This window comes from Lissotriton helveticus, chromosome 2_1 (genome assembly GCF_964261635.1).
Source record: "Lissotriton helveticus chromosome 2_1, aLisHel1.1, whole genome shotgun sequence".
NCBI lineage: Eukaryota > Metazoa > Chordata > Amphibia > Caudata > Salamandridae > Lissotriton > Lissotriton helveticus.
This window is the reverse complement of record NC_136059.1, coordinates 799,669,410-799,696,311: the sequence shown is the minus strand read 5'-3', so window position 1 is coordinate 799,696,311 and position 26,902 is coordinate 799,669,410. Positions and strand designations below refer to the sequence as shown.

The window sequence follows — 26,902 nt, the reverse complement described above, 5'->3', positions numbered from 1 at the left end:
CCACGGCTTCTCTGCCTCGCCGCAAACTCCTGCGGGAGTCCCTGTGGTGTCACGGAAGGTCCCCGGGGCTCGGGTCGCATCCCCGGGTCCCTCTCGGTCCTTTGACAAGATGGTCCTGTCTAAGGCCAAGGTGACGCCGCTACGGCGCCGGCAGCAGCTGGACCTTGCGGAGCCACAGGGGTCGGTGCACCCTCCTCGTCCCGCTTCGGGTCGTGGTCAGGTGCGGACCCCTCGCCGAGCCCCTCTCATTCCTTCCCACGGACGGCTGCCTCGATGGAGGGCGAGTCGAAGGTTGAATTATCCATGGCACCGCCTCATGGGTTGCCGACCGATCTATGCCTCATTCTGGGCCGCGGCTGGCGGAGGGCTTCGTGCCGCTCCCCAGGCCTTTGCGTTCCCTCACGCAGGTGGCTACCTGGACGGGGGTCGGGTCGGCGCCGTTCCGGCGCTGCCCCGGAGCTGATTCGACTCCAGCTCCGCACCGGTCTCCAATGCGGGGTGACTTGGAGAAACCTTGTCCGGCGACGCCGAATGTTGCTGACAACCTGCCTCAGTCTGCGGACTCTACGGCTCCACGCAAGGGTCGTACCGCGGATTCATCTTCTAACGCTCCTTCCTTCTTCTCCGGAGGCGGGTTGTATTTTGGTATCGTCCTCCCCGGAGACTGGTCGCCGTGTGGTGTCTTTTTCAATTGGCGTAGAAGGGCGGCTCCTGCCCTTCCTGAGGCAGAGCTGTTCGTCGGAAGAGCGACAGGTCCCTCATTCTTCGGCTCCTCCTGACTTTCAGGTCTGGCCCTTGCCCATCCTGCTTGGCATCGGGGACGGCCGCCTTAGTTTGCAGCCGTCGCCCAAGGAGGAGCTGCTTTCCCCACCGGGGGGCCCTACGGAGGTAGGTGGGGCCTTCGCTCGTGCTGTGTCCACGGCTGTGGGCATTCTGCGTATGGGTGACCCGGTGGCTCACTTCCCGGCGGACCATCTGTTGGAGGTCCTCCACCAGGGCTCTGGTGGGAGGGAAATATTGCTTCCCTTTGAGGGTTCCCTCCTTTCATCCCTGACAGGGGCTTGGAGGCATCCTGCCTCAGGGGACCCAGTGCCTCAACATTTTCTGCACCGGCGCCGCATGACCCGGAGTGCCTTTCCCTCCACCCCTCTGCCTCCAGTCCTCTTTTGCGGACTGCTTTTTCCCTCCCTGCTGGCGCTGTTGACTCCGCCATTGCGGGGGACCCCATGGTTGGACTCTTGGGGGCGCAACATGTTTGCCTCGAACAGCGATGCTCTGTGGGCCTTGAACACCTTGTGTGTCCTTGCTTGGGCCTCCTCCTGTTTTTGGGACTCGGCTGAGTCTCTGGGGTCCGCAGCGTCCCAGGAGGGTGGCCAGGTGGACTTACGGCATCATGCCCTGGATGACCGGGAGCTTGCGGCGTTTATTCTCTGCTCTGCTCTGGACATCTCAGAGGTGCTGGGCCGGGCCATGGCTTTCTCGGTCGCTCTCCATCGCCATACTTGGCTACGGGATGGAGAGTTCCCTGAGAATATTCGGGAGCGACTCATTGACCTTCCTTTTGATGGTAGTCTGTTGTTCCATGCTCCGACCGAATCCGCCATCCAAAGGCTCTTGGCAGGGCCCCGCTCTCCTCCTCCTCCGCCTTAAACTCCTCTTCCTCCATCCCCTCCTCAGCGACTCCTGAGTTGGGTTGCCTCTGGCCCTTTTTAGGTGAGTGTTTCTGGCTGTGGTGTGTGTGTTTTCTGGCCATTTGCGTCCTTCCTTGGAACTTTGGCGTTGTTGGCTTCTGGACAGCCCTTTTGTTGATCATGTGTGTTACAAATGTTGCGCAGACTTGGCCCTGAGATTAGGCCTTCTGCTTGCTTGGGCTGCTTGTCAAGCCTGTCACCGGGGTGTTTTTTCCCGTGGCTCTTTTTGTTTTTTCCTCTGCTGCGGAAGTTTTTCCAAAGAGAAGAGGGTTCCTATATTTGGGACTTATCGTACCCTGGGTAGCTGTCTTATGGCTTGCGCTCTGCTGGACGGTTCTGGTCACTTTCGGGTGCCTGTTCTCCGTGGTTTTGTGTGGGTTGCTTTGCGCCTGGAGGTCATGTGCGCGGCCACTCGTGTGGTGTGCCCGGGCATCTCCTCCTCTCCCTGCTCCTGCCCTAGGGTCTGGGATGATCCTATGTTCTCCCTTGCCAGATGACGCCTCCTCGGCCTCCTGAGGCCTCGGGCGCTTCTTTCTTTCTTTTGCGGCTTTTACTGCCAGCACTGTTCTGACTGGCATGTTGTCTCCACCTGGAGTGGGTTTGCCTTTTTTCCCTTGCTTCCCTGGGTCTTTTAGGCTTCTTCTTCTGCTTCTTCCTCCCTCCTGTCTTGGCATTGGTCGGTAGCTCTGTTGCCTTTGTGGGGCAGTGGGGTGCTCAGCCTCTCCGGCCTTACCCTTGGTTCCTCTTCAGCCTTCTTCTTCCTCCTGAATCCTTTTGGGGCTGGTGGGGGTCTGCTTAAGGGTGGGGGGTTCCCCTTGCCTGGCAGTGACGAGGTTTTACCTGGTCCACAGATCTGGTTCCCTGTGGGGCTCTCTGTTCTGTATCGGCTGATGAGGTTCTTTCGCAGTCCCTCCCTTCCAGGGGGTATTGCTAGGGTATCTATTCTACGTGAAGGAATCTGCAGCTAGTAGTCTCTATCAGATGTATGAGTTACTTACCTTCGGTAACGATGTATCTGGTAGAGACGATTCTAGCCCCAGATTCCTTCATGGCCCGCCCTTCCTCCCCTATTCTGCGAGGACCCTTAGGTTGGTCTTCGGTACTCGCCTCCCGGTGGGGGGCTGTATCTCCTGTGAGTGCCTTCTTTTTTCTTGAGGGGTGACTCCGTCTGAGGGCGGTTTGTTCCTCCTTTGGTTCTTGAGGAATGGGGTCCCGGTGTTTTGGTGCCCTGCTGCCCTGGCTACTCCAGGTTTAGGGGGGAATGCTTTCTATCCATGTCCTCCTCCCCTCCCTCCCTTCCTTCCGTTGCTCTCCTCTGCTTTAGGGTCCTCTGGCCATGTTTTGCCCTTGTCCCTTGTGGGTAGTTGCCCTCTATGTTGGGGTGGCTTGGAGGGTTGTTGTCCCTGTCTGTCTCTGGACTGGTCCCTTCCTTGCTCAGGGTGCGGTGGTAGGTTTCCTGCGTGTGTCATGACTTTACGCATGTTCTTTGCCTCCGGGGCACAGGGATGGGAGGCTGTCTATGTGCTGGCAGGGTGGTTGTGCAGGGCTCTGCTCTTCTTCTTCTTCTTCCCTGCCATGGGTTATGCGGTGTGACACTACTGTGGTGGTGTTGTTAGTCACTGTTTCTTTCCCAATGTTCTGCTTTTCGCACACTGTTCCCATGCTTCCACAGTTTTTTGTCTGGTGGTTCCGCGTTGTGGTGCGGAAAAGTTCTCCGAAGAAAACTGACCTAGGCGTGCTGGGGTGGGTCTTATGTGACCTCGCTGATGTCACGTGCGTGGAAGGCGCTTGGGAGGATTCGCGTGATGTAGTCCCGCCCCTGGCGAGCAGGGATGCTGTGGAAAAAAAGTTTCCGGATTCAGTCTCACGCATAGAGATATTCTACGTGAAGGAATCTGTGGCTAGAATCGTCTCTACCAGATACATTATTACCGAAGGTTAGTAACTCGTACTTTGGCCTTAATATACCACTCTGCATTTTATGGATACAACACAAAACACTGCTCTAATGACAGGCACTTACCACTCTGTATTATATCATGGGGGGGTGCTACTTTACATCACTTACTTTTAGCAATAGTAATTCACTGCATTGTATCCCAGGAACATGAACAAGTACTTTACTCTAGGGACATTCAGTCCTCATACTGCACTGCATCTTAGTGTCATAAAGACACTAGCTGACTGCACTATACTTTTTCATTGGATGCTAACCCACTGCATTGCATCCTCGAAATATGAATCCACTGCACTACATTCTATGAAGACAAACTAACTGCACAGCACTCTGGAGACACTTACGGTCTCATTTTAAGTTTGCCGGATAGTACTCCTGCCATAAGGGTGTCGGAGGACATTACCCCAGTCATCCTGGTGGACTATTGTCTGTCAAATTTAGACCTTACTGCCAGATAAGTGGTGAACATTTGGTTTGGTGGATGGCTGCCATCTGTTTTCACGGTCGTCCACCAAAGTTTTATAATTTAATTTTTTATTTTCCAAGAACAAACTCCTGAAGTGAGAGTTTGTTTTTGAAAAATTAAAGTGAATACCCCCCTCACACCTTGGGAGTTTTCTCCTAAGGTGAGGAGGCCATTATTTGCTTTTTGTCCCTCACCGCCAGGTGTTTCCTGACAGTGATGAACAGTAAAATAGCACATTACTGTCCCCCCTAAATGGGACAGGCGATGTAATGACCTTCCTTTGACAGCCACTACTCCATCATGCTGTTGGAGGAAGCTTTCTGTTGAAAGGGGGCTCTTTTATCAGAAATCTTAAGAGCTGCCTGTCTCTAAATGAAGCAGGTGAACCAAGAATATGGCGAGCAGGGTAATCCCTCATGTTTTCAATGGATTAACCTTTCAACCAAACTCAAATCAGGCCCTTAATTATTTGCACTGTATTATATAGATACTGCCCCACCCCACCAATGCAAGCATTGCTGCCTCACCACACTGCATCCTAGGAACAGCATTGCATCCTAGCTTGTTTAATCCCCAACAATGCAGTACATCTTGGTATACTGACAAAGCATAGTGTCCTGCATCAGCCTCAACCTCCCAACATATTGCTCTGTGTACCAGGCACAGTAGCCCAATGCCTTGTACTGAAGGCATAATCCTAATGCACCACTTGGTATAGCATCCAATAACAGCCAACAACACTGCACTGTGGGCAACAAACCAGCACCCACTACCTTACCATTCTAGGGATACTGGCAACTAATGCTGTGCTGTATTTGAATAAAAACTAACATCACCTTGTCTAAGGTACACTAACCCACAACACTGCTCTTCACCTTGGATTCACTAACTCACCACACTAGACTGCTCTCTAGAAAGACTAACCTATTTCATGTTATAGCTCTTCAAGGAAACCAACTCCCACTTTGCACTCCTCAAACGAACTGACTACAGTGCATGCGTCCCAATGTGACTTTTCCAATCCAACTGCTCCAACATAGCGTACACCTTTTAATGCATTGATAGTTCAGTTTTCATCAAAATCAAAGCCTTATGAGGTTTTCAGTTCTGTTTTATATTATGGTGTTGATTTGCTAAATATGTTAAACAGAAAGTTAGCAAAGGCTTTCGTTTCTTGACTTGCATGCTGCTCATTTCTAAGCTATTAATGAAATTGATCCCAAACTATATTAATGTAATATTTGAATTTAATTGTTGATATTACATTACAGGCTGCTAGCTTGCTTCTGCAACTACGTCAGAAGTGGCATAGCTTGTTTTTGCGTCGTATGCGTGCCCCATCAAAGCCTTGGTCTCAGGTCGATGAAGCAACCATCAGAGCCCTGATAGCTGTTCTAAGCACTGAAGAGCAGTCAGCAGGGTTACAGCAGCCCTCAGGAATTGGGCAAAGACCAAGACCTATGTCTTCGGAGGAGCTTCCATTGTCATCTTCTTGGCGGTCTAACAACAGCAGGAAAAGTTCTGCAGAAACTGAATTTTCTGATGATTCATCCACTACAGAGAGGTAAACACTGATTAAGACTGACTCAATGAGAAAAAAGTTAGTGCCAGGCAGAAAGGCTGTGTTAAAATATGATGGCTATTTTATCTTAGTTCTTATGTTCATAGCTCCATCCCAATTCCCACCCTCAAGAATTGTGTCACACAACATGCCATAGAAATAAAATAAGGCACAGACCCATAGATTGCCATTTTAATGGTTTGTCCAAAGCCCCACATCCATGCAAGGACTTTCTATCCATAGATAGGCACAATATTGGTGCTTCTCAGAGTATCACTTGCTCACCTTTTGTCTCCAACAGCACTTCTTGGACGTTCTTCTGTGCTTCAGTAATATAGTATAATGGAATGTGGTGTCTCATCATAAACAGACTCAAATATTTTCCCTTTACATACTCCACTGCTGTGCCTAGTTTCTTTTTTTTAGAAATAGCCTTTACCACTAGTAAGACAGTGATAATGGAACAGTGTCCCATGTGCTAACTGAAGCCAAGTAGGGTTTTATTTGCAGTCCTCACCCTCCGAGACATCTTCACATAGGCATACATAGGCACACATAGGCACTAAACAAATGAGGAATTGGGTCTGTATAAGGCTAATAAACCACAACATTAAAAAGTCTCGCACTCACATCAGCTGTGACTGAAAGTGCTGCAGCCTACTTCTAAGAAAATATCAGGTACCTAACTTAACCAAGTAGATACTTTAATGCTGCTTTTCCACTTTGTTACTATGCTGGAATGTATACTCAAGTATTTGGCATATATTGCAAGAAGCTTCTACATTATCAGAGAAGGGTTACTAGCACAGCGTGCCCTCTGTGGTACGACCTAGCAGTATTGGAAGACTGTAATGAACGTTGTTTTAATTTAGCTGTTTTACGTGCCTTGGGCCTAAGGTGCATCAATGCATATTACAGACAACATCTTTTTATTGTGGCAAGATCATCTTCAACATGACGTTCTGTGTCTAGTAAAGCACATTCTGTGAGTCTAGTTCCGAGCAGATTGCAGAAAGTGATGACAAAGGAGATGTTGGGCATGAAATTTGTAATTGTTCTAGACAGTAGAATGTGCATTTAAAATACATATTTACCTTTCACATATATACAGTCTGGAGCATAGGTACATAAAGTTATTTGCTGAGAATCACACAATTTAGTTATGTTTTGAATCCGATTTTAGAATGTAGTCTCCATGTTACAATGTCTCATGTCCTCTTTTGAGCCTCAGGCCCAAGAATGCCCCTTAATATGGAACATCCAGAGTAGCAGTTTAAGGCAATGCTAACTCATGATTAAACATTGTTGACCATGAGTGTACAATTGATAAGTGTGGTTAGATCCAGATTAGAAAACAGGTCTCTTAAAACACTGTCTGTCATCAGTCAAGGGCATGATTCCTTCTGCGACTTTGTGTAGTGACACCCTTCTCAGTACATACTAGACCTGTAGGCCTGATGGAGTGAATCAAGTTCTCAATGCCCAAAGCTCACTTTGTGTGGTCTCCTCTTTTTCAAGCATCTTTATGTAATCGAGGGACGGTGTTTTATTATACACATACGCAAAACTCTAAAAACAAGTACAACTAGTGCTTATCTGGAGAACAGAAGCCTAAGGCAGAAGGGCATCCGTGGGAATAATATCACCCTCACCAAATGTTTCCATTCACTTATATCATTACAAATGTTGTGGTCCCTCAGAGTCTTCGACATATGTAGCGCCTCTCTGGCACTGTCCATTCCAGCCCTTTCCCATGCCATTTTGACACACAAGAACCTGTAGATAGCTGCAAGTCAGTGGAACTTCTTCTATGTACTATGTACCAACAGCATGCAGAGACCTGTAGATTTTTTGCTTCCTTTTCCCCTTGTGTGACATGCATGTAAACCAAGAAAACAGTGTCCAACCCGTATGAAAATCATGGCATTGCTGTCTTCATTTCATTAACCATTTTTCCCAGCACATAGGTATGACATATCATTTCCGACTCATGTGCAAGTATTCACCATGTTTTTCACATCTAGGCAAAGAATCTGTTTCAAGGTATATCTTATGTGAGGGCGCTAGAGTGAGATGGACTTAATGTAAGAATTTATATGGTGGCAGTTTCAATCTGCCTTTTTTGTGACCCCTCTTGTTTAATAATCTGACAAGCATTTCGCCAATCTTCTTCTCTCAGTTTTGGCCCAGAATCCACATCTCATTTAGACATCATTGTCAATGAGGGCTCTATAAAGTCTTCTTATAAAGCGCCAAGACTATTTCCCAACCCAGTTAGTTATGTAATAGGATGACCAGCTCACCAGATTTTAGCGCTTGCCAGGTGAGCACTCTCATGTCTGTCTTGCTGCTCTAGCTTGGGCCTATATCAAAGAAACTCTGCACAAAAAACTAGCCTTTTACTTGGATCCACTTAGTAACTGTGGTACCACTCGTCACTTTAAAGAGCAAAAGGAGTCTCAATTGTGGTAGCCCTTGTCATACGTCAGAACCTTTCCCCTGTATATGACTTTAGTTGAACTAAATAAGTACTTTTTTTCAGGGAGTGCATGTCCCACCAGGATTCCCAGCTTCGCCTCACCATATGTGCCTAGTTCCAACCACTTATCACTGTTTATGTCCTCTTTTAAAACAGTCCCCTGAATACTGTAGCTGTAAGGCCAAATAATAAAGTTACATACCGAAAGTGCTGCCCCACCCTCTTCATGTGATGTCTCTCACTTAACTCTTTGTTGTGTCTGTGGCTATTATGTGGATGCTATGATTCTGTATAAGACTCAACCTGTACTCTCAGGCACCTTACACATCATATGGTGGTGCAGCACAGATTGACAATGTGATAACATCACCATCAATGATATACGCTGAGTAGCAACAGCCAAAATGATTCTCAAATCCTTTTGGAGTTTCTGAGCCTAGTCTCATCTCTCTTGAGTAATCTTTAAGATTCAGTGTGTCCTGATCAGAATGTGCAGTACAGATTCCCAAATATGTAGGTGCAGTGCTTAATTTGAGCCGTTGGTTGCCGAGGTGGCCACGGCACACATTTCTGGGGACGGCACTTGTTTTTCTACATCAGACGTTTACAGAGAGAAAGAGACTGTAAAACAAAGCGGAAAAGACAAAGGAAGAGGAAGACCAAAAACACGTTTTAAATCGAGAAAGAAGGAACCTGCAAGAGTGATATAAAGGGGTGGAGAGTGTCTGGTAGTGGATTAAAGAGGTGGATTCAAGACTAGCAGCCTTGGTACTAGGCTCACCAACATTTAATTGCACCAGCAGTGGACTTGTAAGCAGAGCTGTTTCTACAGACATTCATTCTTTTACAAGTTTAGCCCTGATTCTACACGCCTGAACTTCTAACGGGAAAAACCTTTGTTTCCACGAGTTTGTGATTCCGTCCAGGATTGTTTGCAAAACATTCCCATTTATCAGTACACTCAGTATGACCTGTATCAATGTTTCATCAGCATGAAGTGATCCTACATGTGTAGAGTTACCAATTCACATTTCCAAATTTTGCATTTCACTTCTGAGTGTAGCCATAGGCAGCTCTATTACTAGGACAAACAAAAAAGACATGGGTGAGCAGACTTGTTTGGTGCCCTCGTCTATTTTCATTGTAAATAAATCATCTTCCCTGTCCTGACTTGTGCCATAGGCAGCATGTAAAGACATTTTATCAAGGCCATATTGGAGAGGTCAAAGTTATAATATTCCAGGACAGTAAACGGAAATTACATCCTTGTTTTGTCTGACACCTTTGACAGGTGAAGCTATGTCTCTGGAGTCATCCTCACAATTCTTGCATGAATACTTCATGTCCAATTCCAGAAATAAGCCTTATTGTAAGTAACATTACTTCACATGCACCAGATGCCTCAAATACAACATCAGACCTTTCTGTGAGACAAAACCTGCTTGATCTAGGGGACAAATCACTCTGATCAATCAAGCCACTATTATCCTACTCAAGGGTCAGGAGTAGGGATCATCCCCAATTTATTGAGGCACAACCTGGATTGGCCGCCACTAGACCTCCCTCATATTTGACGACAATTGCACTAGTGTGAGAGCTTCATTGTAAACTTCCAGACGTTTGGCCACCAATATACTGTCATGACCACAGTAAATGTCAAGCAGTAGTCTGTCTATTCAATAGGTCATACTTGCTTTCATTCCGGGTGTAGCTAATGCCAGTTCCTCACTAGAGAATGGCTCCTCTGGGAGAACCTATTGTTCCTCTGTGATCTAGGGTAAATCTGCAGCAGCCAGACATTCTCTAAACTCTGTTGAGAGCAGTCCACACACTTCCTGCATAAAGGCTTGAAAGTACAGCCTTTCTCTGTCACCTTCAGTCCTTTCCACTATTATCGCCTAGATCGATTCAGTAGTTCTGATAGAAACTTTTAACCCCATATACCTCGCCTTGGAATATTCCCAGGCATCAGCCTGGATCTGGAAATTCCTGAGAAGTGCTCCTGCGTACCGCACAGTAGGTGGTGTAGAGTGGCTCCCCATCAGTTTCAACTGTGTCATAAGTGACATGCGTGGTGACTATATAGGCCCACATCAATTTGTTGACATCAGTTCCTTTGTTTCCACGTCAACACTGGTAATTTTCGCTTATCACTTTTAAAAACTTTTTGTCGACTCCTTTTTATGCTGTGATCCCAGTGTGCTAGAGACATGTCTCCCACCAAACCCACAGGGCTTAAACCATGTTACAAATGTCACAGACAGATGTTTGTCGCTGACCCGCACTTGGTTTGGGGTGGCCTGGACACTACCAACTAACTTGGCAGGGCTATGGCCTCTACAATGGCACTGGGTTGCCTTGCTTGGTTGTGGTCCACTGAGTTTCAGGGGATGTCCTATAATTTCTGATAAACATGCCTTTTGATGCCCTCAGCCTCTTTAGGGACAAGGATGACACAACCCTCAAGCTCTTCAAAGAGAGATAAGTCACCACCAGATCCTGTGGCTCTCCTTGGGTTCCCCCAGCCGCAACCGTCCTTTGACCCATTCTGTGGCTGTGGCCAGGGCTCCCGTGGGTGTCCGCGTTACCAGTCTTAGCCCATAGGCCAGCAAGCTTCACAGCCATTTCATGGCAGGAGCCACAGATCCTACGGAGGACGCTGGACCCACACACATCGTACTGTCCAGTCCTCAGATTCCTGGGTACTGCAACCTCAAAACCTTTTTAATGGGTTCTTGACGCAGCACAGCCATCTCATTGGCAGCAGGATCAGGCACCACCAGTCCCAATAACTTATGACAAGTGGGAGATCCCAATAGTGCAGAAGAAGTATGCACTGCCCTTAATGGAAACTCTGCCACTGTTGCCATCACCCTCAAAAGAACTGGTGGAGGACCATCTCCTTTGCTCTGAAAGAAAGTGCAGGCTCTGTCGCTCGAAGGAGCCATTGAGGAGGTATCAGCATCAGAAGTATGATGTGGTTGCTTTTCCTGCTACTTTCTGGCGCAGAAAAATGATGGAAGCCTTCGTTCTATACTGCATCTTTGCCCTCTTAATGCTTAGTCTTGGAGAAGGAATTCAACATATTCACGTTGGCTCGGGTTCTGTCTGCCTTGGATGTCGGAAACCGGATGGTAGATTTTAAACTTCATGAAGTGCATTTCCACATTCTTGTCCTGCAGGCCCAATGAGTATTTCAAGTTGACTGTGCTTCCCTTTGGCATCACCAGTGCCCCATGGGTGCTCATGAAAGTGATGGCAGTCCTCCATCTGCGAAGGTCAAGGGTCCTAGTCTAGCTGTAGTCTGTTTTAGCAACTCCTGAGGCGGAAAGCCGGGAGCTTTTAAGTTGGTTTCATGATATTCTTTTTCATTATTGCTTTTTGCGGGCTAAATTGAACCTAATCTTTTAAATTGAAAGTCGCGCTGGCACTAGACCCAATCTTTAAATAAAGCACCTAATTTGCAAAACATACCCTGACTTACTGCTTTGCCTCAGCTTACCCGGTCTAGACGAGTAGGCTCTGGACAGGGGATGCTGAAAACACCACCGGAATCTGCCGATCGATTTCCGCCGCCATCTTGGGAGGAAATCGGAGCGGGCAGCGGGGTAGTTGTTGTGGCGCTGCTGAGATAAAAGCCGCCCTGCTCGTGCTCTCAAACCCCTAGCTGTAGTCTGTTTTAGCAACTCCTGAGGCGGAAAGCCGGGAGCTTTTAAGTTGGTTTCATGATATTCTTTTTTCATTATTGCTTTTTGCGGGCTAAATTGAACCTAATATTTTAAATTGAAAGTCGCTCTGGCACTAGACCCAATCTTTAAATAAAGCACCTAATTTGCGAAACATACCCTGACTTACTGCTTTGCCTCAGCTTACCCGGTCTAGACGAGTAGGCTCTGGACAGGGGACGCTGAAAACACCACAGGAATCTGCAGATCGATTTCCGCCGCCATCTTGGGAGGAAATCGGAGCGGGCAGCGGGCTAGTTGTTGTGGCGCTGCTGAGATAAGATGGACTCCTCTGTATCTTCGTGCAGCGGACGCGCGCAGCGGGCGTGCCGGCGACGTGCCGAAGGTGCGCCAAAGGCAAGCCCGTCTGCACCCGTCCGAGCCTGGCCCGGGCCGAGGGTCAGAACACCTGGTAAAAGACTAGGGGAAACACCAATTACCATACTCCCACAAAAACAACTAAATAAGACAGGGACCTTTATATATGACGCTGAAACTCTAAAAACTATCAGGGAGCCCATTATGGCTAAGTGTGTTAGAGCCCACAATATCTTGGAGCCTTTTTTCTGCAATTCCTGTGGATTTTCATTACACTCAAAGGGAACTGAGAATCCTTCGCATAGGAAAAAATGCCATAAACCCACAACATATAATATGATTAGTATAAATTGCCGGTCACTCCCCAAACATAGTGCTAATATGTTTGACCTCCTTTTAAATGAAAAAGTGGACGCAGTTTTTCTCACAGAAACGTGGCTCCAGGAAAGTTTGGACCAAACAGCAACAGCCCTACCCTCAGACTATGCTATAGTAAGAGTAGATCGTGCTAAAAAAATTGGAGGGGGAATTGCAGTAATTTAAAAAAAAACCTATAGCTGCATTCTTGATCCACTTCCCATAACATCATGTGAATCTGCCCTCTTTAAACTTACCCTGTCTTCCTACTTCACTTTCTCTGGGATACTTATATATAGACCTCCCGATTCGATGACAAATTGGATTTCGGTACTAATGGAAGACATTTCTTTCCAGATAACAAATAAGGCTAACTTTACAGTATTAGGAGACCTTAATCTCCACCTAGAAGATCTCGCCTGTAGAAATAGCACTAGACTTATCGCGGACATGGCCTCTCAAAATCTTAAGCTGGTAAATGAAGGACCTACTCACAGAGCAGGGCATTTTTTAGATCCCATTTTTACCAACTTAGATAAAATCACCTGCTCACCAGCACTACCAACAATCTGGTCTGACCACCACCAGATACAATTCTCCTTGATATCACCCCATAATACAAACAGAGGAAGTGACACAATTCGCACAGAAAATCCGCAAAGAAACTGGAAGAGGCTAGATGTAGTAGAAAATGAATAAATGTCTAGAGGCGCACATACCATCGATGAAGCAACACATAGACCCCCTAGCCAATGATGTCCAATGCTGGCTCAACAAAGCTGTGGACCTATGTCTACCGACCTCCAAACAAAATAAAACTACTCATCACCCCCCAGCACCATGGTATACCGATTCTTTGAAGATGTCCAAATCTAGCTGTAAAACTCTTGAAAGACGCTGGAGAAAAAATTATAACCCCCATAGACAAAATAGCCTATAAAGCCGCTTTAAGCGAATACCATAAGGAATGCAAGCAAGCACGTGCCACCTTCGTGAATCAAACCATCTCTAAGGCCTCAAACTGTGCAAAAATACTCTTGAACACAGTGAAAACGTTGGCTGGCTCTGATGCAATAGCCAAACCACCTACTCTGTCACTATCCAAATGTGAAGAACTAGCGAACTTCTTCATAGATAAAGTGGAAGGTATCTATCAAGATATCATCTCACAAGACACGGAGGCCCCAAGGCCAAAGGCCACTGCATCAGATAGTATGCAGAATTCCAATCGAGGAGCGATCGAGTATGAACTAAAAGATTGACTCCTATTAACTACGAATACTGTTGAAGACCTACTAAATTCAATCAAATCGGGGTCACCAAAAGACCCTATCCCAGCTAACATTCTCAAGCAGTTAAATCTATCGGTGATACCTATTATAACACAGGTACTTAACATGTCAATCAAAGAGGCCAAAGTTCCCTCCCTTTGGAAGCATGCCATGATTCACCCCTTGCTGAAAAAACCTAACGCGGATGCAACGGATACGAAAAACTACGTCCCATTTCTTTACTTCCAATCTTATCAAAAATTTTAGAAAAACATATCCATTTTCAGTTGACACAATCTGTGAACACTCACCAACTGCTTCATCAGTCACAGTCCGGATTTAGGGCGGGTTTTTCAACGGAAACCACACTCCTGGGCGTGACAGAGACAATCCGCCAGAAATTGGATAGAGAAGAAACAGTAGCGCTCATCCTATTGGATTTGAGCGCTGCTTTCGATACCATCTCACACAAGGTGCTCTTAAACACTCTGAGCAACATAGGAATTAGTGGGGATGCTCTGAAATGGATCCAGGATTTTCTTTCTAACAGGACATGTCAAGTCTTCTCTCAAAATGCATGCTCCGAAATTCATTCTTTCAGTCATGGCGTACCACAGGGATCCATCCTGAGTCCTCTTCTCTTCAACCTATATGTTAAGCCTTTGGCTGAGTTAGTTGAAGAGTCGGGACTCACGATATATTCCTATGCTGATGATTTGCAAATTATTTTCTCATTAGCGACTCAAAACATAAATGACATCTCCACGCTCAAACCTGGACTGAATGAATGAATAAAATTTATATCGCGCAGACAATAACCCGAAGGTATCAAGGCGCCTAACAAAACAGGTCAAAAATAAGATTCACTACAGTGCTACAGATACGCTTGTACAAAAAGGTGAGTCTTCAAAGCCCTTTTGAATGCCTGAAAAGTGGGCAGTGATCTTATTTCCAGAGGAAGAGCATTCCACCACTTGGGGACCCGGGTGGAGAAAGCCCTGCCACCCCATTTCGCTCTTGTGAAGCGGGGGGTCGATAACAGGAGTCTGCCGGAGGACCGTAGATTCCTGGTGGGGGAATAGCGGGACAGGATAGATCCTAGACCAGTGGGGCTATTCCTGGCCAGAGCCCTGTATGTCAAGCATACGGTCTTAAAGTGGATCCGCGCCTCAACAGGAAGCCAATGTAGCAGCTTTCTAGCCGCTGTGGCTGAGGTGCGCCTGGGAAGATCCAGGACGAACCTGGCAGCAACATTCTGGACTACTTGCAAGCGCTGCAGAAGGCTCTTTTTCAAGCCCGCATACAGCGCGTTGCAGTAGTCCATTCTGGAGCCTATAAGGGCAACAGCTAGCTGTTTCCTTGCCTGAAGGGAGAGGTAGTTCCTGATCCTTCTCAGGATATGGATAATGCCCCAGCAGGTGGAGATGGTTCGACTGACCTGCTTGCTCATGTCAAGGGCAGGGTCTATCATAACTCCCAGATTTTTTGCGGAGGAGGTGGGGGAGGGACAGAGGCTCCAAGTGAGTCTGGCCACCAGCTGGAAGACCATATTTCCTCTTTCCCTCCGAACACCATCACCTCAGTCTTCTCTCCATTTAATTTGAGCGAGTTTGTGATCATCCACTTACCGACAGCCTCCATGCAAGATCTAAAATTGGAGGCAGTTGGGACGCTAGCGTGGGAGAGAGAGACTAGGATCTGGGTGTCATCTGCATAGGAAACTATCTCCATCCCATAAGATCTAATAAGCCTGGCAAGTGGGGTCACGTAGATGTTAAATAGGGTCGGACTAAGAGCCGACCCCTGAGGGACCCCACATTGCACAGGGAGGGATGGAGATAGGAACTCCCCCAACTTCACTCTTTGTACTCGATGGGTGAGAGAAGACGTGAGAAGATCCAGGGCTGCTCCACGCACCCCAATCTCCCTCAGCCGAGTTGTTAAAACTGAGGGAGAGAGGGTATCGAAAGCCGCAGTCAGATCTAGAAGGATCAGGAGGGTAGTCTGGCCCTCATCAACCCGTGTGCGTATGTTATCCAACACTATGGTGAGGGCTGACTCAGTGCCGTGATCCCTCCTGAAACCGTGTTGGGAGAAGTCGAGGCATTCCGAACTCTCGATGAAAGCGACTGAACAACATCGCAACCTGGATGAAGGTATTTTTTTTTTAAACTTAACGGAGAAAAAAACAGAGGTTGTCATTTTAGGGAAACAGAAACATCTATGGAGCCATCAACATTGGCCAGAGAAAATGGGCAACCTCCCAAACCCAGTTCCGCAAGTACGTAACCTAGGGGTACTCCTAGATGATACCTTGAGCATGCATGCACAATCAGTTAGAGTGGCAGCCACCTGTTTTTCTATCATACGGTGGCTGAGGAAAATCTGCTGGATGCTCCCTGAGTCAACCAAAAAAACGGTGGTGAACGCCTTAATAACATCCCGTTTAGATTACGGAAATGTCCTTTACCTAGGATCTAATAAAGCTAACCTCCATCATCTACAGATGGCCCAAAACGCGGCAGTCAGATTATTATGTAAGGTACCTAAAAGGGAATCAGTTTCTGCATTCCGACGTAAACTTCATTGGCTTAACATTGAGAATCAAGTGAAATTTAAAGCACTCACTTATATGTATAAAATAAAAGCCTACATAGCTCCGAAGTACCTCTGCTCTCTACCAAATACCTATATCCCATCCAGGAACCTCAGATCAGCCACTCAGGGCCTTTTTAGGATCCCTAAATTTAAGCGCACCCGCATAGGAGGAAATTCCTTTGCCTACTTAGGCTTGTCCCACTGGAACTCTCTCCCCATTTCATTGAGAAATGAGCCTAATTACTCCAGTTTCCGAAAGTTGCTAAAAACTTGGCTATTCGATAAATAAGACTCTTTTTCCATCTGTAACAGCAAAGATGCGCCGGGAAACCCTTTTTGGGTAGCCGATGCGCAGTACAAGTGCAAAAATAATAATAATAGTCTTCATCTACCTTGAACGCTGGCTGTTGAAGGTGGACTCACCCTAGGCATCCGTCACCCACCTCCAGACTACGGCGAACCTCTTGCACTCGCTAGGCTTCATTATCAATGTGCAGAAGTCATACCGGACTCCCTCTCAGATGCACTCTTTCATTGGAACAATTCTGGACACAGTACAGTTTCGCGCCTACCCTCCAGAGTGGACAGTACAGGATATTTCGAGCTGTGATCCCGATGTTTCAACCTTAGTTCTGGATTTCAGTGAAACTGACTCTGAGGCTGTTGGGTCTAATGGCCTCTTGCACCTGCTGGTTAAGCACCCTCAATGGCATGCGCTGGCTCTGCAGTGGTAAGTACAGTGGGCACAACACCGGGGAAATCTCTTCAACCTGGTGCAGATCTCTGGGGAGACTACAAAAGACCTGCAGTGGTGGTTGGCGAATCATGATTAGACCAAATGGCAGACCCCTCTCTCTTCCCCATCCAGAGCTGACAGAGGTGACTGATGCGCCTCTTCTGGGTTGGGGCAGCTACTTGGGAGAGGTAGAGTTCAGAGGACTCTGGTCTTCGGCCGATTCCCAGCTCCACATCAAGCTCCTTTAGTTGCAGGTCATCCATTTGGTGTTAAAGCCTTCAACTCATCCATGAAGGTAAGGCTGGTTCAGGTGTTCATAGACAACACCACCGCCATATGGTATTGCAACAAACAAGGCGAAGTGGGGTCATAGACCCTGGTCGTGCAGCACCTGGCAGGATCACTGAATGCCAGGGCAGACTAACTCAGCTGTCAATGCCTTGCAGATCATGAATGGCATTTACATCCAGTGTTGGCGCAAGGTCTCTTCCAAAAATGGAGAGAACCTAGGCTCAATCTATTTGCCACTGCAGAAAATGTGCAATGTCAGCGCTACTGTGCATTGGAGTGTCCAAAGCAGCTCAGATACTCCTGTACTCCATTCCGCTGATATTGCTCCTGTCCAGAGTTCTCAGGAAGATCAGGAAAGACTGGGTACAAGTCTTCTTAGTGGCTTAAAACTGGGCAAGGAGCGTTTAATATCCTGAACTCCTTAGCATGATTACCTGTCCTCCGATTAGGGTGCCTTTTTGGGAGGACTTCCTGTCACAGCAGCAGGACAAGGTCCTTCACCCGAATCTGCACACACTACACCTTTATGCATGGAGATTAAGTGGCGATCGTTAAATGCCTTTGATCTTCCTCCTGGGATTTGTCATTGTATCTTGGCAGCCAGGTGTCCCATCAACAAAAACTGTATATGTCTGCCATTGAGACAAATTTGTGGCTTGGTGTATCTATCGTCATGTTAACCCACTTTCTGCTTCCTTGTTGGAGGTGTTGTTTGTACTGTCATTAGCCTGACCAGGCCTTGTCTTGGGCACCGTTAAAGCTGATCTTTCTGTCATTTTGGCTTTATTGAGGCTGCTGGGTCAGCCCTGAGCTGTTGTGACACGTTTCCTTCAGGGTTTGAAATATTTGTTCTCTCCTACCCCTTTCATCATACCCCCAATGGGACCTTAACTTGCTCATGACACGTTCTTATGGACTCCCCATTTGAGCCCCTACACTCTGACCCTTAAAATGGTCTTCTTAGTGGCCATTATATCAGCCAGGAGAGTCACAGAGCAGAGCTTCAAGCTCTTTCAGTTTATCCTCGTACACTAGCTTCTACCAGAATAAATAGAGTCACAGCCTCATTACTCCTCCCCAGGCCCGGACTGGCCGTTGCGGGCACCGGGCAATCCCCCGGTGGGCCGCACAGGTGGGGGCCAGTTTGGGGCCCCTGGAGGCCGTTTTTGTTACAGGGCATAGCTGCAAAAACGGCCCTGTAACGAAATCGGCCGAAAACCCGCCCTGGCAAAGAGAGCGGCCGGCCCCCCCTCCCCCGGGGGCCGGCCGAGCACTTTGCCAGGGCCGATTTTGGTTCCCAGTCCGGCCCTGCTCCTCCCAAAGGCAGTGACTCCATTTCATGTTGGCCAAACCATCAGGTTTGTAACATTTTTTGCTCCACCCCATCCCAAGGATGAGGAAAGGCTCCACCGTGTGAATCTGAAAATAGCTCTGTCTATTTACGTTGATCATACTAAAGACCACCGGGTGGACAATCAGCTCTTTATGGTATTCACTGGAGCAGAAAAAGGCAAGGCTGTGCCAAAAAGTAAAGTCCACATTTGTAAAGCGCACAATTACCCGTAAGGGTCTCTAGGCGCTGGGGGGCCGTCGGGAAGATTAAGCGAGCTATTGCCCAGAGTCACATGGTGCTGGGCTGACCTGCCGTCGGAGCCGGGGATCGAACCGTGGTCCCCCAAATTCCAGCGTCAGTCGCCCTGGCCGCGGCGCCACACCAAAGAGAACCATGTCTCGATGGTTTGTACTTTGCATTAAGATCTGCTCCACTCTGGCTAAGAAGCAACCTCCTGAGGACTCCCAGGCTCATCTGACCAGGGCAAAGGCTATTGCTACTGCATTAGTGAGTGGGTTTCCCGTTCTGGACGTCTGCCAAGCTTCTACATGGATGTCTGCACACACATTCACGAAGCTGTACTGCTTTCACAGTCAGGTTCATCAAAATTTTCCGGATCCAATCTGGATCAAAATACCACTTGTACCCTCATTGCAGGATCCAATTTTATGCCTGGTGAATATTTTAAAGTGAGGGAACTGTGGATAGAAAGAGACTCTACCAGGCGGAAAAAACATTATGGAAGGTAAGTAACTTGTGCTTCAGTTCAATTCCAAATAAGATTTGAGCTCATCTTCTAACTCACTCCAGACCATCAAATCTTGTAGCACCTCAGAATGCCATTGTGGTATTTTAGTGTTTCCTTCACCCCGCTTATATTCCATTGGCAATAGCAAATGATCTGATAAGGCAAGGCTCAGACACTGATAGTCCCACAACCTTAATAAATATTGTCCCTCACCAAAATGCAGTCTAATCGGCTAATAAATCGGCCTGAGGCCTACTAGGAGTACTTAGGGTGTTTCCTACGCTGCACAAGCCTGACCAAGCTGCCTCATAATCAAATTGAACTCCTTAGGTACACCAGCATGGGAATATGATGTCCCCACAGGGGAACTAAGCCACAATTGATATCACTATCCCAGACCAGTGATATTATATGGCAATTGGTAGCTTCTGAATTAAATGTGAATCCACTACATTAGGCGCAAACATATTCTTTACCATTGTTAATGCAGACTAAAACATCTTTCCAGATTAATTCTGTCACTTTACGGCCCACTATATTTAGAACAATTTTCCAGGTTGTTTCCACCCTCTCCCCCCCAACATTCACTGTAGACTATACACTTTTGTTTTCTGGGTTTTGGTGCAAGTTGAGGTTAGATTTTACACACATTTTCCTAATATTGAGGATTTCTTGTGGATACCTTTAAGCTAAGTGTAAGGAAGCAAGCACGCACACAGATGAGGGGACTATTCAAAAATCATTGCCAACGTAAATATGCAAAGAAAATAAAACATTAGAAACAACCCCAAATAAGTGGGTAAACTTAGCAACAATGGTGGATATACACGAAAATGCACCATTGGATAACCCTACTAAATCACTAAAAAAATCTTCTAGCCCTTGGGTTGTCAATTAGTCTCATCCACTGCCTGTAACTCTGAGAACCTTGGAGGATAAAAACCTTGGCTACGATGATTATGAAAATAATGAAGATATCAATTTTCTTTTCAAGTAAAAGTAAACAAGAAATATAAGGATTTTTTAAGTCTAATCAGCCCTCAAGGCATGGTCAGGAATTGGACAAGTGAGAGACATGATTTTGGAGAAAGCAAGCAAATTGTTATAACAAAAACTGATCAAGGAAGATTAATATATAGGACTTTCAATGATACCACCTTACTGAAAATAGATAACTGGAGTTAGATAGCAACAGCTATAAACTCTGAAAATCAGATCTCTAAACCATCACCCTGATAAAAGTGAAGGTGATCTGATTTGCTGTTTGTCCTGGATTATTGTGGGCTAAGAAGGAACTGGCAGACGTCTGTCAAAAAGTTGAAAGATAAAGACATTACTGGTGTTACGTTACAGTATAATTCTCGCAGTGCAAAAGGTGAGGGAAGAACCCATAAAACCCTCAAAGGTGGGACCAGAGGGTCCGTCAAGTAGATAATGTCAAGTCCTATGCACACGCTTCCGTGTAGAATGAAAGTTCATCAAAAGTAGGTAAGTAGAGGGAGGCAAGTGATGTCTCTTTTGGTCTAGATTAATTAAGGATTAATGACCAGCCGGGTCGGACTTATAACCAGCAGTAAGGTGTTTGAATTCCTTATCCAGATTGTTACAGCCCTGAAGAAGTCGAGGGCAAATTCCCTAACGACAGAACATGCGTTGCCTGGACCTTGTGTTGTTTTTCTTGAATAAAGACAAAGATAAGACCATAAGAGACGTCACTTGCCTCCCTCTACTTACCTACTTTTGATGAACTTCCATTCTACACAGAAACATTTGCATGAGACTTGACATTATCCACTGTTGATTGGTGCTGGTGGAAAATGTTGTTTTAATAAGAAATTAATCTATGTATGTAGTGTATATAGACTTATCTACTGCCTCTGACACAATTTTTAGAGTAGAATTATGGGAAAAGCTTATGACTTAGAATATACCTTTTGGGTTAATGAAGCTGATTGTCTAACTTCATGATGGTGCTTGGATTCAAGTGGAATTGGAGAGCAATGGAGCCCTAACAAGGACAATCTATACACATAATTGCCTATGTCATGCTGTATGTTGGCACCGTTGCTCTTCTCTTTATATATAGCAGATATTTTCGTGAACTTGAGCCCTGGCCAAACATTTCCACCTAAACTAGGAGAGGAAAATCCTGGCTATATTATATACTGATGACACTATCTTATTGGACTGTACACTATTAGGTCTTCAAAGCAGGTGGACGCTTTCACCACTTACTGCTTGGCTAATGACCTAAATTAATATTTCAAAAACTAACGTAATGATATTTTCAAACCTGAGAAATAAGAGAAACTATGTAAAATGGTGGATTAAATCAAAGAAATTAGAGGTTGTACACAAATATTGCACTCACCTTTTAAGGCTCATCGGCCTGCCAAGAGCAGAGGGCCAAGGCTGTTGCTTGGTCCTTAATGAAAATAGATTCTTCCCTGGGACACAGGTCTGTTGAAGTGTTGAGAGAAACATATGATATAAAAGTAGCAAGTCTGTTACTCTACTGCTGTGAAATTCTGGTGGAATCAGATCTACTACACCTGCAGACATTAGAGATGGCTATTTGGAAAAACTGGCAAAATCTCTAGTCAGTAGTGCATTTAGACTGGAGTTGGGCATTATGAATACTAAACAAAGGTACTGGCAGAGAATCTTAAATTATGGAGCAAAAATATGGTCAGCACCTGAGGGCAAATTTAGGTATTTGCTTACATTTCAGTTACAATGAAGGGAGTCAACTGTTTGGACTTAAAACTTACTAAATGTCCTGTAGGCTGTGAATTTGCCCCCAAGCATTATTTTTGATGAAACCTCAGCAGCAAGTTAAGAAAAGCATGATTAAGAAATGCAAAAAAATTATGCTCTAAAATCTTATGTTAGTAACCGCAGGTAGAGTCCGCAGCCGGCTCATTTATTAAGCAAAGACTACACTGGTACCCTACAGCAATACCTAAAAGGCAACAAGCATTTGCAATGCATTAGGTCTCGCATTATGAAAGTTTGAGCTATTGGTATTGTAAATGACCAATTTTTTATTTGTGTTGGTTTTGAAAATAGTGAAATTACTAGATTTGTCATTTACAATGCCAATAGTTTTAACTTTCGCAAATGTGACTCCTATAGCATTTGTAATGCAATATGTGTTGTATTTACGTGACTTAGATGTATTGATATTACAAATAACAATGGCTTTAAACATTTTTTAATAATGAATACTTAAATAAAAGCTATTGTAATTTATAATGGCAATAGGTTAAACTTTTGAAAATAACTTTTGTGAAGATTATGTTCAGTGTATTTAATTGTGACGAAAATCCCAAAACAGAAGTGAAATATTAACATCTTTTTGTGACATTTGTAATAAAGCTTGAAACATTAAGAGAACATATTTGAACCAGTTGTTGTTGAACGGTTGCACAGATTGATGCTTTGGAGGTGCTGAGTGATGTTGTGGTGGCAACGAGTGATGCTGTGGTGATGCGATAGATAGATAGATAGATAGATAGATAGAGTGAGGGCGATAGAGCGAGGGAGGGTGACAGATAGAGGGAGGGCAATAGATAGAGGGAGGGTGAGGGTGTGAGGGTGAGTGAGGGTGTGTGAGGGTGAGGGTGTGTGCAGGTGAGGGGGTGTGAGGGTGAGGGTGAGTGAGGGTGTGTGATGGTGAGGGTGTGTGCGGGTGAGGGGGTGTGAGGGTGTGAGGGTAAGGGTGTGTGAGGGTGTGAGAGGGGGGGTGAGGGTGAGGGTGTGAGGTTGAGTGAGGGTGCGTGAGGGTGTGAGTGAGGGTGTGAGGGTGTGTGATGGTGAGGAGGTGTGAGGGTGAGTGAGGGGGGTGAGGGTGTCTTAGGATGTGTGAGGGTGAGAGGGTGTGAGGATGTGTGAGGGTGAGTGAGGGTGTGTGAGGGTGAGTGAGGATGGGTGAGGGTGAGTGAGGGTGTGTGAGGGTGAGGGTGTGTGAGGGGTGAAGGTGAGTGAGGGTGTGAGGGTGAGTGAGGGTGTGTGAGGGTGAAAGGGTGTGTGAGGTGAGAGGGTGTGTGAGGGGGTGTGATGGTGAGTCTGCAAAGAAACAGCAAATACCTACAAAACGTACCATTTCTAAATAACAGTTTAGATAAAGGTTGCTCTCCCACACATAACAAATAACCACACCACCGAACCAGCTTTAGTATTAACTGCAGACATTTGATTTACAAATGGCCACTGAAGCGTCCCTTTATCAGCGCTGCTCAGTCTGCAGCACACATCACGTTTGCACCTACACGCTGGCCTGCCGCTTTTCACGAAATCGCTTTTCTTGGCACGAAAAGCAGGACATATTGTAGGGTGGAGGGAGTGACTGATGGGCTGAGAGCCCCTCCCTGCGAGGAGGAACCAGACCTTCAGCTATTGCAAAAATGCAGTAGTAAATGCAGCACTCACTGCTATGGAGCCCGGCATTGCTTTCCCACAGATCGCTCGCGGTGCACACGTCCATTTTGGACGTTCTGTTTTTGAAGAAATGTATAAGGCACTGCCGCTCACTTAATGTCAGAACAAACCAAAGAAAATTAGTAAGCATACAGATTGCAAATGGCCTGGGCACCAACTGATTTAGAATAAAGCAGAACACGCGTTTGAATGGTTTTCTTTGAAGCAGTGAACGTAAATGAGTTTGGAAAGGATAGCATTTCTTTCCTACCATTAAGCCAGTAATGTTCCGATATGTCCGTTCTGATGTAATGGTGATCATGGGGCAGTCCGGTAGAACGCGTGAACGCCGTGTCTTTGCCGAGGAAATCCGAGGCCGTTCCAGCAAAGAGATACCCGTCTGCAAATAAAAAAAAACGGAAGTCAGGCACTTTTGCCTGAGACGGGGGCGGGGCCTGCAATCCAGCAGGAAGTCCCGCCCGCCGCCACAGCCGCCGCCGCCGAGGAAGAAGTGGAGCGATGAGACACTGAACACGCCGAAAAGAGCCCGGTAAGTGGTGGGGATGGGGGTCACGCGCGTGTGTATGTGTCTGGAGTGCGTGTGTGTGACTGTGGGGGAGGGGGGTGTGTGTGAGCGAGTGTCTGCCGTGTGCCTGCGTGTGCATGCGCTCGCCTGTGTGTGCGCATGCAGAGGGGTGGGGGGTGGGGGCTGCCTATATGTGAAGCGCTCTGATACCTGATTCGGTTCGGGGCTGGGAAATAAAAAAAAAAATTTAAAAAAAAATGCTGAGTTACTCTGCGCATGCGCGGGTGAGACGCGCGCTCCCGCGGTCAAATCCGACACTGGGAAAGCTCGTGACACTTTGGTGTCCACTCTCCCAAATACGGATAGCATTAGTTGGCGAGCTGACAGCATTCATGCTTCGCATGAATGCTAACGTCAGCTCGCCCTAAAAATTATAACATGAAGGATGCTGTAAATGAGACTCGGCCAAGTGCCCCATGACCGTATGTCATATACTAATAATTCTGATAGAGACTTCTAGACGCAGATTCTTTACCTTAGAATTATCCCAAGGCGTCAGGCTGGATCTGGACATTTTTCATGAGCATTACCCAGCGTACCAGTAGTTGGTGTTGTTCGGGCTCTTCATGGCGTTGTCTGCCCCAGAAGTGATGTGCACAGTGCCCACATAAGCACCACTCTAGCGTGCTGACGGCAGTTCTTTTATTTCTGCGTCTGACAGCGCAGATCTGTTGAGAGCTACTCCAGTCAATTTTTACTGTCTTTTTCAAAACTTTTTTGTCTATGTTTTTTAGATTTGTCTCCTGGTGTGGCAAGAAGAATAGAATAGATTTAAGCATTTCAGTGCATATCAACAACAAAATGTCGGTGACGGACCTGCACTTCGTCTGTCTCTGGTGTCTGGAGCTTGACCACGAAGCCAAGATCTGCATTAATTGTCACACAATGCACCCCAAGGCCTTGAGGGAGCAATCCTGCAAGCTCCTTGCCTCTCAAGGTGCAACAGCCTTGATCTGGAATTGGTCGCAGAGCCATCGATCTTTGTTGCAGTCGAAGCCGCCCCACTCCGGTAAGTCCCACAAGAAGAAGAAGAGTAAGAAGTCAAAGAGGTCTTCGACTTGACCCTGTCTGTCAAAGTCATCCTATGAGGAAGCGTCGTAACTCGAGGCTTGGCTGTGCGGTTGAGCCTATGCCTGGGCGGTCTCCGCACCTCCCCTGGTTTCCAGAAAATGTTAGGAGGCCATGCATCTCATATTTGGGCAGCCCATCCCAGCTGAAGCGCTTTCGGGCCCTGTGAGTTCAGGAGGGGCCCTTCGGGTTCCCCACTGGTGTGTCCTAACTCTGCTCCAATCGGGCCCCTTGGATCAACAGATGGATCCAGACCAGCGCCGTTTGAGCCACCTAGACCTTCCCTGGTGTGGTTCCCGCTGTCGACGCTACTGGCCTGCTGTCCCCATTCCTATATCTGACTCTCACACAGAACCGGAGGGGCATCGCTCAACACCAACTCTGCTGCAGACGCTAGCCATTACCTCCAGGACAGAGCCAGAGCCCTATTCCTAAGTGCTGGGACTTGGGAAAGAATACTGTTAGAAGTATACAAATGATAGGAACCAAAGTAAGTGAGTATACTTTATTGGCCATCCACTCTCCTCACTGGAGAGTAATCCAACATTCCAAGGTGAGCTTCATGTGGGGGAAACCAAGAGGAAGAAGGGAACAGAGGGGAATGGAATGTACCATTGCAATGACAATTAGGTACAACACATCTCCCTATCCAACATAACTGAACAAAATAGAAAACCCAAATATCAGGGGAAAACAGGGGTGCACTGTGGGGGGCAGAAAGATAGAGAGAGATATAAAAGCAAAACTACATCACATTTGAGATTTTACAATTTTGGCTAAACTCCACCATTGCCCATTTTCAAGTGGGACTACATTTTTGAGAACTTTAACTATATTACATGGAGGATAGAATTTGCTTTGATTGGCCTTTTCCCTGTTGCATCTCTTTACCTGCACTATGTCACCTACCTCCCAGTTGGAGACTTTGACACCATGTTTCTGGTCATACCATTGTTTGTAACTGGCTTGGTGTTGGTTAATCTTTTCCGTGATTTCCTCTTGATTGAAGTTACTTGTCCTGCCTCCTTCAGCCAACTGGGATTACATTTTGTACAAGGTTCTCTCCTGCAGAGGGAGACAAAAGAGGAGACACCAGTCACCTTGTTAGGTGCAGTATGGTACGCCCATAGACACTTCCGAAGAGAACCCTCTATTTCTTGCCCATTTGTGGTAGCCATTGAATGTGCTCTTCAATGAGTCTATTCACTCTTTCGACCAGGCCATTAGCCTTTGGGCAATAGACGGCCGTAGTTTTGTGCTTTATGTTCATTTCCCTTAAGAAGTCCTTCATTTCTTCT

General features: G+C 46.5%; 1 protein-coding gene across 5 annotated transcripts in view; it reads left to right on the top strand.

Moving 5' to 3' along the window:
- Window positions 1-26,902, top strand: part of YTHDC2 (YTH N6-methyladenosine RNA binding protein C2) — a 1,035,502-nt gene that overhangs the window by 731,786 nt on the left and 276,814 nt on the right. For all 5 annotated transcript variants that reach the window (XM_078675531.1, XM_078675532.1, XM_078675530.1 and 2 more), the window contains one exon: window positions 5,386-5,678. In XM_078675531.1, coding sequence (XP_078531657.1) covers window positions 5,386-5,678 — 293 coding nt within the window. The remainder of the gene's footprint in view (window positions 1-5,385; window positions 5,679-26,902) is intronic.